Below are 14,126 nucleotides of genomic sequence, written 5' to 3' on the forward strand. Positions count from 1 at the left end.
AGAATAGAGACAGGAAAAAATGTAAAATGAAGAGTGAAGAAATGGAGAATAGCCAAAACACTAATAAACAAGACTGAAGTGAAGGTAATAAAGGAGAATGAAAAATGGAGAATGGCCAAAAAAATACTAAACCAGACCGAAATGAAGAGAATGAAGAATGGAGACAGGAAAGAAATATAAAGTGAACAGTGACGAAATGGAGAATAGCCACAAAACTAATAAACAAGACTAACATGAAGAGAATAAAAAATGGAGACAGACAAACCTAAAATAAAGAGAATGAGGAAACGGAGAATGGCTAAAATATTGATAAACAAGATTGAAATGAAGAGAAGGAAGAAAGGAGACAAAAAAAAGCTAGTATAAAGAGAATGAGGAATGGAAAATAGACGAAAAAATTACTAAACAAGACTTAAATGAGGAGAATAAAGAATGGAGACAGAAAAATATTGATAAACAAGATTGAAATGAAGAGAAGGAAGAAAGGAGACAAAAAAAAAAGCTAGTATAAAGAGAATGAGGAATGGAAAATAGATGAAAAAATTACTAAACAAGACTTAAATGAGGAGAATAAAGAATGGAGACAGAAAAAGCTAAAAATAAAGAGAATGAGGAAATGGAGAATGGACGAGAAAAATACAAAATAGCTCTTCTCGTGAATGTTAATATAGATTTCTCGGTAGACTCTCACGCAATTTCGCTCTCCGACTCCCACACTCACAAACAGAAAAAATAAGGTTACTGAGAAAAAGTAAATTACCCCAAAAATAATAAAACTCTTCAGCATTGTTAAGGATTTTCAGATTTGCGATTCCCACTTTCTCGCGTAAAAAGAAAAATGGAAATTGATAAAAAGAAAGAGAGCGGAGAAAAAAATCGAACGCCAATACTATTTTTTTTCTTTTTGTTCGTGCTGCCTCTGTCACTCAGTCATGTCCTGCAACTCTCTCTCTCTCTCTCTCTCTCTCTCTCTCTCTCTCTCTCTCTCTCTCTCTCTCTCTCTCTCTCTCTCTCTCTCTCTCTCTCTCTCTCTCTCTCTCTCTCTCTCTCTCTCTCTCTCTCTCTCTTTCTCTCTCTCTCTCTCTCTCTCTCTCTCTCTCTCTCTCTCTCTCTCTCTCTCTCTCTCTCTCTCTCTCTCTCTCTCTCTCTCTCTCTCTCTCTCTCTCTCATCCCCCCGAATGTAACAAAAACCGAACAGACTCTTTGAATTTTTTTCCAACACTTTTTTTTCTATATTCTTTCCACGGACTCAACATCGAACCTTTCCTTCTCTTCCTTCCTTCCTTTCTTACCTACCTTCCTACCTGTCCCGGCCGAGTGTCTAATTACACCCAGGTGAGAGAGGAACGCACACGGACACACAAGACACGACAACCACTACCCGGTTTCTTCCTTGCTCTCCTTGACTCATTCTCGTCGTTCTTCTTCTATTTCGGTCGCCTCAATATCCTCGCCGCATTCCTTCCCGCACGCACGTTCACTCACAATATTAAGCGACATTCTTCTCCTCTCTCTCGCTTGCCTCGATTCCCCTCGCCCGTAAATCGCCACTCGACACTATTTTAAGGCGCTGTCTCGCCCGTTATTGCCTCAACCTTTTTCTTGGTCCCCCGCGAATAACGGTGTAAAGTGTGTCTCCCTCACCTCGCCTCAACGCAAATTACTCTCCTTTATCTATAGAGCGCTGTGCACTAACTCTCCTTTCTCTGCGAGTGATGCCGGGGAGTGCCTGATCTCACCGCATCTTCCTGCATACTACTCTCCACTGTGACTCTCCTTCATATATAACAGTGCAAACTTTCTTACCTCCCTGCATATCACGCTTTTTATTAGCTGTCCTTCATAAAATTCATAGATAGATAGATAGATAGATACAGATTGATAGATAGAGCGAGGAATACCAACTCTCCTCTCTACCGATTACACTTAAAAACCAAGACTCTCCTTCATATATATAACTCCATCATATATATATATAACGCCTGATCTCACCTCACCTTCCTGCACACTACTCTCCACTCTGACTCTCCTCCATACATAACAGTACAAACTTTCTCACCTCTCTACACATCACGCTTTTTATTAGTTGTTCTTCATGGAATTCATAGATAGATAGATAAATACAGATAGATAGATAGAACGTCGTATACCAACACTCCTTTCTACCGATTACGCTTAAAAACCAAGACACTCCTTCATAATATATAACACCGTAAATTAACTCTCCGGCCTGCTAATGCCACTTTAGACTACCCTGCTACACTCTCAGACGTCCATGGCTATTTAGTATTTATTTATCATTTTCTTCAGAGTAAAAGAACAAAGAAACAAATATAAAAAGAGAAAAATAATCCGAATTCATTAAGATCCTACTAATGGGATAGATGCTGAACGAGATGATCAAATTCCGTTGTATAATATCAAACCTAGAGTCAAGCAGGTTCTGACGCTTTCATACATCTTTATACTATCGAAAGAGATTATCAAAGTTAGTCGTATAACCTTAACCTTATAAATTCATGAAGGGTCTAAGTCGTATATGTAACTTTATACCATCGAAAGAGAATGATGAAAAAATTTAGCTGTATATATTTTTTTTAAACAAAGGAGACAGCTTAAGAGCACAATAAAAGGAAACAATAATAAAAAAGCCCGCTACTATAATAAAAAAAAGCATGATCTTAAACCTATAAGTATCAATAAGGTTTGTCGCGTTTCATACATCTTAATACCACCGACATTGACCTATCTTTCGGCCACTCCTCTTGACTCTTTTGTGGGAGCAGTGAGTGGCGGGCTTTTTTCATTATTATTTTTTTGTTTGTCCTTGAACTGCTTCCTTTACTGAAAAAAAAAATCTGAAACTTATTAACTATGAAGGATTTAAAGCGTCTACACATATTTCAACCCTCGAAATATATCATCAAATCTACGTGTGTCTAAAACCTGCTGATTCATGGTGGGTATATTCGTTCATACATCTTTCATGCTTCCTTGCCTTCACTTCTTATCACCTTTGCCATAACACTCCAGACAGCCTCGCCTTACTCACGGCCTTGCATGACTATACCTGTACAATTTTTACCTGTGACCTGATTAGAGGCTTCACACGTTACACTCCTGACGAACTATATTGGTTTGACTTTTCCCATCAACTCTCAACACTTTGCACGGCCTCGACTCTCTCACACTTTCATAACGATACCTGCACTTTATTAGGTTTTCAAGACGTCGTTACATCTCACCTATATTGCCTCCACTTTCTCCATCAACCAGAAGCCATTACTTTACATTTCCATCCTTCCTCGCAGACATTCACGATGATACCTGTGGCTTTGATCGTTCCTATACCTGAGTGTCTATATTAAATGCCTCCACTTTTTTCATCCACTTTTTTTCCATCTACCTTCAATCATTCACTTTACGCTTTCTATCCTTCTTAGCAGACTTTCACAACTATACCTGTGGCTTTGATAGAGGCTCAAGACGTGCCTATACCTGAGTGCCTATATCAAATGCCTCCACTTTTTCTATCCACTTTTTTCCATCTACCTTCAATCATACACTTTTCGCTTTCTATCCTTCTTCGCAGACTTTCACAACTATACCTGTGGCTTTGATAGAGGATTAAGACTTTCCTACACCTGAATGCTTATATTAAATGCCTCTACTTTTTCTATCCACTTTTTTCCATCTACCTTCCATCATTCCCTTTACGCTTTCTCTCCTTCTTAGCAGACTCTCACTATGATACCTGTGGGTCTGATAGAGGATTAAGACTTTCCTATACCTGAGTGCCTATATCAAATGCCTCCACTTTTTCTATCCACTTTTTTTTCCATCTACCTTCAATCATACACTTTACACTTTCTATCCTTCTTCGCACACTTTTATGATGGTACCTGTGGCTTTAATAGAGGCTTCAGACGTTCCTTTACCTGAGTGCCTAAACAGCTTACCCTTTTTTCATCCATCTCCAACCAACAATTAACGCCTTCTAGCCTTCCTCTCCTTCTTCTAGCCTTCCTCTCTTCACAAACTTCAATAATGATACCTGCCACTTCATTATTGTCACGTTCTTACACACACTCTGCTTTCATTTTCTCCATCCACCTGCGACCAACACTTCACACCTTCTAGCCTTCCTTACTGACTTACACAGCGATCCTTGTCACGTCATTAGAGGCTTAACGTTCCCACACCTGGCTACCTGTATTGCTTCCACTTTCTCCACAAACACCTGAGACCAACACTTCACACCTTCTTGCCTTCCTTACTGACTTACACAGCGGGCCTTGTCACGTCATTAGAGGCTCAACGTTTATACACCTGACTACCTGTGTATTGCTTTCACTTTCTCCACAAACACCTGCGGCCAACACTTCACACCTTCTAGCCTTACATAGCGATATTTGTCACTTGATTAGAGGCTCAAATTTCCAACACCTGACTACCTGTGTATTGCTTTCACTTTCTCTATCCACCTGCGGCCAACACTTCATACCTTCGAGCCTTCCTTACTGACTTACACAGCGGGCCTTGTCACGTCATTAGAGGCTTAACGTTTATACACCTGACTACCTGTATTGTTTTCACTTTCCCCATACACCTGCGGCCAACACACTATAACCACTTCTTCGCCTCCCTCTCACACACGTCGGAGCAACCATTACTTTCACCTGTCGCTTTATGAGAGGTCCAAGACGGTAATAAATCTCTCTCTATTGCCTCCGTTTTTCCTTCCTCTTACAGACAGTCACATTACATTACAAACAGACTTCACACAATAGCATTAACTGAGCTTGTGTGTAACGGCTGCCAAGTGAAGGAGCCTAAGCATATACCGACATAAGAAAAAAAAGAGTTAATACGTATATATCTAAATTTATTGTCTTCATATATTCATACTGCCTCAGCGATAATACATATACTAGTGCAAGAATGACTAACATACATACATGCTTCCAGAAACGGGGTCATAAATAATAAAACTGGAGTAGGAACTAACACACACTCGCTGCCAGACTCGATATCATAATTGTGTTAGCAGAAAAAAATACTGACAACCTCACATCGCTTGACCTCACTCCCAGATTTGAATGGCTGGCTGATTTGACTCGCTGATTCTGAGCTGATAAAATATGCTGATGAGCGGTTTAGGGAGCAATTACATTAAACTATATATGTGTTAGTTCCTCTTTTATTCTCATTTTGTGCTGGCTGGCTAATTGACTCGCTGATTCTGAGCTGATAAAATATGCTGATGAGCGGTTTAGGGAGCCATTACATTAAACTGTATATGTGTTAATTCCTCTTTTATTCTCATTTTGTGCTGGCTGGTTAATTGACTCGCTGATTCTGAGTTGATAAAATATGCAGATGAGCGGTTTAGAGAGCCATTACATTAAACTATATATGTGTTAATTCCTCTTTTATTCTCATTTTGTGCTGGCTGGTTGATTGACTCGCTGATTCTGAGTTCGTTAAGAATGCAGATGTGCGGTTTAAAGCGACATTACATTAAACTATATACGAATTAATTCTTCTTTTTGTTTTCGTCTGAGCTGGCTGGTTAATTGACTCGCTGATTCTGAGTTGGTAAAATATGCAGATGAGCGGTTTAGAGAGACATTACATTAAACTATATATGTGTTAGTTCCTCTTTTTTTTTTCGTCTGAGCTGGCTGGTTAATTGATTCGCCGATTCTGCGTTGGTAAAATATGCAGATGTGTGATTTAAATAAACAATATAATGAAGTATGTACCGTGTTAGTTCCCTTCTTCCTTTTGTGATCTTACTCCTTCGTGATCCTGGGAAAGAAATCGGCTACTCTGTCAGTCTCCTTGTGCAGGTCTCTTTCTATTGTATCTTTTTTTTACGCTAATGGAAGGGAAACAGCTCAAGGGCACCAAAACAGGAAACATAAAAAAAACGCTAAGTGATGTTCCGGCAAAAAGAAGAGTGTGTGTGTGTGTGTGTGTGTGTGTGTGTGTGTGTGTGTGTGTGTGTGTGTGTGTGTGTGTGTGTGTGTGTGTTTTATGGTTACATGCTGCCACTATAATCGTATGTAATATATAACAAACCTGTACGTCTTTGTGAAACTCCTGCTGGCTTGTATTATCCCATCCCAAGAAATTACACACTAACGACTATAATGACGGTGATCTATCCTCCCATCCCTCCTCTTGGCGTTACGGGGGAGAAATTACACACTGAAGACTAACGTAAACTTCAAGCACGATTCGAACCCGCTCCCCAAAAGCATAAAGTCAAGGTAAGCAAATCTACCATCGTGACGTCACTCTACCTACTCACACCTGACTTACCTGTGCTCCCCTAATCACCTGGACCTGCATGACTAACCGCACCTGCCGCGAGTTACGAGGCAGGGGGGCAACGAGCGGGCAGTCCATAAATCGTGCAGCTTTTCACGTTCCTGTATTCCATTTATAACCGTGAGCCTCGTGTGTGTGTATGGAGAAAACGAACAGTGAAAAAGTGATACATGGACACACTCGCTTATGCAGGACACTCACACATGTACACCCATTCGCCCACGTGGAGTAACTTTTTTTTTCCTTGCAACAATGGAGACAGCACAAGGGCACAAAAAAAGGAAACAGTAATAAAAACAAGCCCGCTACTCGCTGCTCCTGTAAAGAATCCGAGGAGGGGGCCGAAAAGGGGGTGGTCAATTATGGGAGGAGAGGTGTTCTGATATATTCATGTGTCTGTGTTCTATCAATCTTTCTGGGTGTTATATATGTAGATGAAGTGAACATTGATTAGGAGACATATACACACGCTTACACACACACACACACACACACACACACACACACCTCCACTCCCTTCCCCCCCACACACGTTAGTATATTTAGTAGCTGTTTAATGTTTATGTTTCCAATTCATCTTTGAGTGTGAGTCTTCAACGAACACAGTAGAAAAATATTGAAAGGTGGAAAAGTAATAAAAACTAGTCGATATCTAGAGCACACACACACACACACACACACACACACACACACACACACACACACACACACACACACACACACGTCTCTGTAAGTAGTTTTTTACGTGTGTATGCTTCCCATTTATCTTCTTGTGTGGGGCTTCTTCGACGTTCACAGAAGAAGAATGTTAAGAGAGAAAGAAAAAAAGAATGTACACCGTCTATCAAGAAAACACACACACACACACACACACACACACACACACACACACACACACACACACACACACACACACACACTGGTATATTATGGAGCTATTTCTCTTCTTACTGTTGCATATTAATCTTGTTATTGTTGTTTTGTTTGTTTGTTTGTTCTTCATATGTAGTTAATGAAGAATGAAAGAAATATATGTACACTGCACACATATCTATCTAGAAACACACACACACACACACACACACACACACAGATACACGTGCGGCAATATAAAGCTGTTGTTGTTGTTGTTGTTGTTGTTGTTGTTGTTGTTGTTGTTGTTGTTATTGTTGTTGTTGTTGTTTCTGATCCCTGTCCATCTTTGTGGGTTTTCTCTACCCAACGAGTATTGAAAAGATGAAATACACACACACACACACACACACACACACACACACACACACACACACACACACACACACACACACACACACACACACACGTCATGGGAATCAATCACGTCGACGTACTGAGCGTTGTCATGATACAGCTGCCTCGGGTTCCCGCTACTCTGAACACTTCATCATTTCGACGCCTCCAATATGTCTTCCGCAAGCACTGGTATTCCTTGTTTGACGAGGGGGGGGGAGTGAACTTTATGGCTATGCTTTTTGTTCGTTATGATGTTGAGGATTTCAGTTTGTTTTTTGTTTGTTATTTTGTTTTTTGTTCTTGTTTTGGGAGTTTATAGGAAATGGATTATTGTTTTTTGTTGTTTCTTTGCTTGGAATTTCTTTTTCCTATTTGTTTTCTCTGTGAGTTTTCGTTTTTTTTTATCTTTAAAACTTTGCAGATTATGAAGAGGATGATTGCTTTTTTTACTTGGACTTTTTTATTTGTTCCTTGAGATATTTTGCCATTTTTCACTCCTATGACGCTGGTAGGCTGTCTTTGTTGGCCTGATGGTCGTTATGGCGCAGGGAGGTGTTTATTGTGGCGCCATCTTGTTTGGCTTATGCTGCTCCACGGAGTTCATTTTTTATCCTCTCTAGAGTTTCGCTAGAATCCGGGTTGATACTTTGTCATCATGAGAGCATGTCGGTAGTTTAGGCCCCTCGGCGATGGCTTAAAATTATCAGCTTGTAGCGGCGGGCGGGAGGCATATTCCTGAAGTCTCTGCGGGTATGTAGTCCCTGACATTACCCAGATACTCCCAATTCACCTTCCCCAAATTTCCCCAGTTCATCTTCCCCAAATAACAACACATCCCCTGCCCCAAGGTTCAACAGGAAGCCATTCACAACCTTCCCTATGAGTGGAGACGCTCGGCTGTAACTTCAAAACTAACCCCGGGCCGTTCAGGGAAATACTCTCCTTGTGATTCCCATTCAAAATTACCCTTTGTAAAACCAACCAAACCTTACATAACCTAACCTCCCCTCCTCCCCTTCCCCTCTTTTGTTTCCCCCTCTCCCCTTTACTCCCCTCCTATCCTCTACTCCATCTCTAATCCTCTCTCCATTCACCCTTCTCCCCTTAACTCCCTCCTCCTTTCCTCCCCTCCCTTCTAACCCCCTCCCATTCTCCCCTTTCCTCCCTCCTACCCTTAACTCCCCTCCTCCTTCCCTCCCCTCCCTTCTAACCCCCTCCCATTCTCCCCTTTCCTCCCTCCTACCCTTAACTCCCCTCCTCGTTCCCTCCCCTCCCTTCTAACCCTCTCCCGTTCTCCCCTTTCCTCCCTCCTCCTCTTCCCTCCCTCCTTCCTTTACCTGCAATGTTCAAGAGTAGGAGACACATACCCATACAGACTTCGGGAATACGCGGGCGGGACGCGAACCAGACCTCTCCTGGACGCCCCCCCCCGCACGCTACCCACGCTGTTTACTGTTTTTCCTACACAGGGATATCTTTTAATAGCCCATCCCCTTTTTTTACGAGCATTTTCCATCCGTTAATATTGCTGTTTGTAGGAAGCGGTAATTATTTTTTTTACCATATTTACTTCGCTGTTCAAGAAAAAAAATATTATTAATATCATCTGTTTTAATTTATGGGAAACGGATTGACTTTATAATTTATGGGAATCGGATTAAACTTTACCTTTCAGCTGATCAAAAGTGGACAATATCGTCTCTATTATTTGCCGGTGTGCGAGAAGTGTATCTATCTATCTATCTATCTATCTATTTATCTATTCACTTATTCGTGGTAGGAGAGGATGATATTGCTGAGCGGGAAGTGTGTCTATCTATCTATTTTTTTATCTATTCACTTATTCGTCGTAGGAGAGGATGATATTGATGAATGGGAAGTGTGTCTATCTATCTATCTATTTATCTATTCACTTATTCGTGGTAGGAGAGGATGATATTGATGAATGGTAAGTGTGTCTATCTATCTATCTATTTATCTATTCACTTATTCGTCGTAGGAGAGGATGCTATTGGTGAAAGGGAAGTGTGTCTATCTATCTATTAACCTATCTATTAATTTATCTATTCGCTGTATGAGAGGATGATATTAGTCTATGGGAAGTCTGTGTATCTGTCTATTAATCTATCTGTCTATTCATTCATTCTTTGCTTGAGGATGGTAGGGAGAAGAGAAGGGAAGGGAAGGGATGGGATGGGATGGGACGGGAGGGAAAGAGACGGGAAGGAAAGGAAAAGGAAAAGGAAAGAAAAGGAAAGGAAAAGGAAGGGAAGGGAAGAGGAGGGAAGGAAAGAGAATGGAAATGAATAGATAGGAAGGGGAGTATTGGCGTGAGAGAAATGTATATATCTATTAATACACCTATCCAGTCATCTATTCGTCGTATGGGAGGATGATATTGGTTTTTCTTTCCATTTTCACATCGACGCAGTTTCAAATATACGCGAGGCAGGTGTTCATGTAGTCACTATATATACGTTTTTTAAATTAAGGGGGAGGGGGAGAGGGAAGGAGGGGACTGAAGGGAAGGGGGGGGAGAAGAGAGAGGAGGGAAGAAAGAGGGGGGAAGGGAAGGAGGGGACTGAATGGAAGGATGTTAGATTGGAGGGGAGGGAAGGAGGAGAGGAGTAAAGAGAGGGGAGAATGGGAGGGGGTTAGAAGGGAGGGGAGGGAAGGAGGAGGGGAGTAAAAGGGAGGAGGTAGAGAAGGGGAGGAGGGAGGAAAGGGTAGGAGGGAGGAAAGGGGAGAATGGGAGGGGGTTAGAAGGGAGGGAACGGAAGGAGGAGGGGAGTAAAAAGGAGGGAGGAAAGGGTAGGAGGGAGGAAAGGGGAGAATGGGAGGGGGTTAGAAGGGAGGGGAGGGAAGGAGGAGGGGAGTTAAGGGGAGAAGGAAGGAAATGGGAGAAGGGGAGAATGGTGAATGGAGAGGGGAGTTGAGATGGAGTAGAGGATGGGAGGGGAGTAAAGGGGAGAGGAGTAAACAAAAGAGGGGAAGGGGAGGAGGGGAGGAGGGAGTAGAGAGGGGAGAGTTAGGGGAGGGAGAAGTAAAGGGGAGGAGGGACAGTAAAGGAAAGAGGAAGGGGGGGGAAAGGAGAGGAGGGAGGAAGGGAGGAAAGGGAAGGAAGAAGGGGACGGAAGGGGAGGACGGGAGTGAGGGGAGGAAAGGGGGAGGGGAGGGAAGGGGGGGAGGAAGGTGAGCAATCTGTAACCATTATTCAAGTGACTTCATAAAAATACGTATTCGTTAACAGTGCGTCAAAATGATTAAAAAAATGATTCACAACTTTGTTAGTACGAATATGAGAGCCAGTGAGGGGCGTGTCATGTCAAAAGGCATATCGTAAGCTCATAAAACTCATATCATTAACTCATATCAAAAGTCATATCATAAATTCATATATAAAGTCATATCATAAACTCATATGAGAAGTCGTATCATAAACTCACATCGTAAGTCATATCAAACCTATAAGTCATATCATAAACTCAGAAAGTCATATCATAAACTCACATCATAAGTCATATCAAACTTATAAGTCATATCATAAACTCAGAAAGTCATATCATAAACTCACATCATAAGTCATATCAAACTTATAAGTCATACCATAAACTCATATCAGAAGTAATATGAAACTCATATCAAAAGTCATGTCATAAACTCATATCAAAAGTCATATTATAAACTCATACCAAGAGTCATATTATAAACTCATATCAAAAGTCATATCATAAACTCATCAAAAGTCATATCAAACTCATATCAAAAGTCATATCAATAAACTCATATCATTAGCCATATCATAAACTCACATCTAAAGTCATACCATAAATTCATAGTAAAAGACATATCATAAACTCATATCAAAAGTCATATCATAAATTCATGTCTAAAGTCACATCATACTCATGTCAAAAATCATACCATAAATTCATAGTAAAAGATATATCATAAACTCATATCAAAAGTCATATCATAAACTCATAGGTCATATCATAAACTCACATCAAAAGTCATATCATAAACTCATATCAAAAGTCATATCATAAACTCACATCAAAAGTCATATCATAAACTCAGAAAGTCATATCATAAACTCATATCACAAGTCACATCATACACTCATAGCAAAAGTCATATCATAACTCATATTAAGAGTCATATCATAAACTCATGTCATATAATAAATTCATAGTAAAAGTAATCTCAAAAATCACATCGTCATATCTAAAATCATGTCAAAAATAGCATAAAAAATCACATAATCAAGTCGTTTCATAAACCACATAAAAAAATCAAACATATATCATATCGAAATTCACATCACAATTCATTAAAAAAAATATCATACTTAAATAAAAATAAATAAAATAAAAAATAATATAAAAACATCATAATCCGTATATTAAAAAAAACTTTGACCAGTCAAAAAATCAAATTAAATTAAATAAAAATAAAAAGCTTGCAAAAATAAAGTAAAATACAAAAAAGATCTATAACAACAATAGAAAAGCAATAAAAATCTATAAAATCCATAAAAATTCAATAAAAATCAATAAAAATTTATAAAAATTCTATAAAAATCCAATAAAAATCAATAAAAAATTCAATCAAAAGTATAACAGCAACAACATCATCAATCAGTTAGTAAGCACCAACACACACACACACACACACACACACACACACACACACACACACACACACGTGCAGCAATATAAAGTAGTAGTTGTTGCTATTGTTGTTGTTTCTGATCCCTGTCCATCTTTGTGAGTCTTCTCTACCCAAGGATAATTGAAAAGAAGCAAGCTACACACACACACACACACACACACACACACACACACACACACACACACACACACACACAGCAAACCTCCGCCACACTCCAGCAAATGGTATCACAGCTCACTACATTACTACAAACATCAAACAAATATTCGTTCTGTTACTATTACGTGGTACTCAATTCCCCTGGTAGTCCACGCGCGGCACTTGATCCTTTAAACCTGAGCGTCCCTGTTATCACTTGTTTGGTTCGGGTCTGGCCGGATTTGTGTTATGCGTAATGGAAATTTATCCTCTGGGAATAATCTGCAAACTTGTCTATTTGGGAGCCATTTGCTGGGAATCGTCCATTGGAGTTTGCCAATTGGAAACGATCAATGGAATAATCTTACTGATATTTCTTCATTGATGGTCTTGTTGAAATTTTTCCCTTTAGAATAACCTGGTGAAATTTGTCTATCGGAAAGAATGTGTTGGGAATTGTCTTGGTGTGTTGGAAATGATCTATTGGAAAATCTTATTGATGTTATTGTATTGATGGTCTTATTGAAATCTATCTATTGAAATTCCTCTTTGAAACACCTCTACTGAAATTCATATAGCTATGTCTATCAACTGTATTTCGTCTATTGGAAAAGATCATTTGGAAGACTTAGTGATGTTATTTTGGCGATGGTTTTATTGAAATATAACTGCTGAATTCTAACTATTAAAATACATCTATTGCAATTCATGTATCTTTATCTATCCACTGAAATTCGTCTACTAAAAACGATCTATTGGAAAACCTTATTGACGTTAATTTTTTTATTGAGAGTCGTATTGAAATTTATCTATTTAAACCACAATATTAAAAAAAGCTATTCAATTCCATGTATTTTTTATTTATCTACATAAATTCATCTACTAAAATCATCTATTGAAGTTCATCTACTTTACAATATCTACTAAAATTTATCTTTTACCATTCATCTGTTGAAAGCCATCTATCAAAATCTACTATTGAAATCCATTTATTTTTGTCAGAATTCACGCATTCGCTTCCCGTACGCTTTCACAGGAGTTAATGAATCCCTGATAAAAAAAAAAAACTATATCGCAAACGTGAAAGGCAAACACAAATATTACATTCAGGTGATATTTCCCGACAGCCCCAATTTTATATATGTTTCCTATCTTTCCCGTTCACTCACCCTGGACCCCTCTGTTGCAGGAAGGAGAACTGACCATCATGCTGCGCTTTCGTCTGCTGCTGCTACTTCTACTAAGACTCTCTGGTAAGTGTCTCCCCCTTCAGCAGTCACCATTAGTAGTCCCCTCTTAAGTCCCCATATCATCAGTCCCCATTTAGTAGTCCATTTTCATTAGTTTCCCTTTCAATAGTCACCCTTCATTAGTACCCTTTCTTCAGTCTCCCTTTTAATAATCCCCAATCATCAGTCCCCTTTCCAACAACTCCATTTTTAGTAGTCTCCCTTTCAGCAGTCCCCATTAAGAAGTCCCTTTTCATTAGTTTCCCTTTCAATAGTCCCCCTTCATTAGTACCTTTTCTTCAGTCCCCCTTTCAACAATCCCCAATCATCAGTTCCCTTTCTAACAACTCCATTTTCAGTAGTCCCCCTTTCAGCAGTCCCCTTTTCAGCAGTTCCCCATCATTAGTCTCCTTTTTAGCAGTCCCCCTTTCAGCAGTCATGTGACCTTCGAACATTCTTACCGTGGCAAAGCTTTTCTTTAAACATCACCTTCTCGAG

The 14,126-nt window shown here is 39.7% G+C and overlaps 1 protein-coding gene across 3 annotated transcripts in view; it reads left to right on the top strand.

Moving 5' to 3' along the window:
* Window positions 1-14,126, top strand: part of LOC127000575 (junctional adhesion molecule B-like) — a 238,005-nt gene that overhangs the window by 79,069 nt on the left and 144,810 nt on the right. For all 3 annotated transcript variants that reach the window (XM_050864404.1, XM_050864401.1, XM_050864402.1), the window contains one exon: window positions 13,589-13,652. In XM_050864404.1, the coding sequence (XP_050720361.1) occupies window positions 13,607-13,652 (46 nt within the window). In that variant the 5' untranslated portion in view covers window positions 13,589-13,606. The remainder of the gene's footprint in view (window positions 1-13,588; window positions 13,653-14,126) is intronic.

This window comes from Eriocheir sinensis, chromosome 19, assembly GCF_024679095.1.
Source record: "Eriocheir sinensis breed Jianghai 21 chromosome 19, ASM2467909v1, whole genome shotgun sequence".
Lineage (NCBI taxonomy): Eukaryota > Metazoa > Arthropoda > Malacostraca > Decapoda > Varunidae > Eriocheir > Eriocheir sinensis.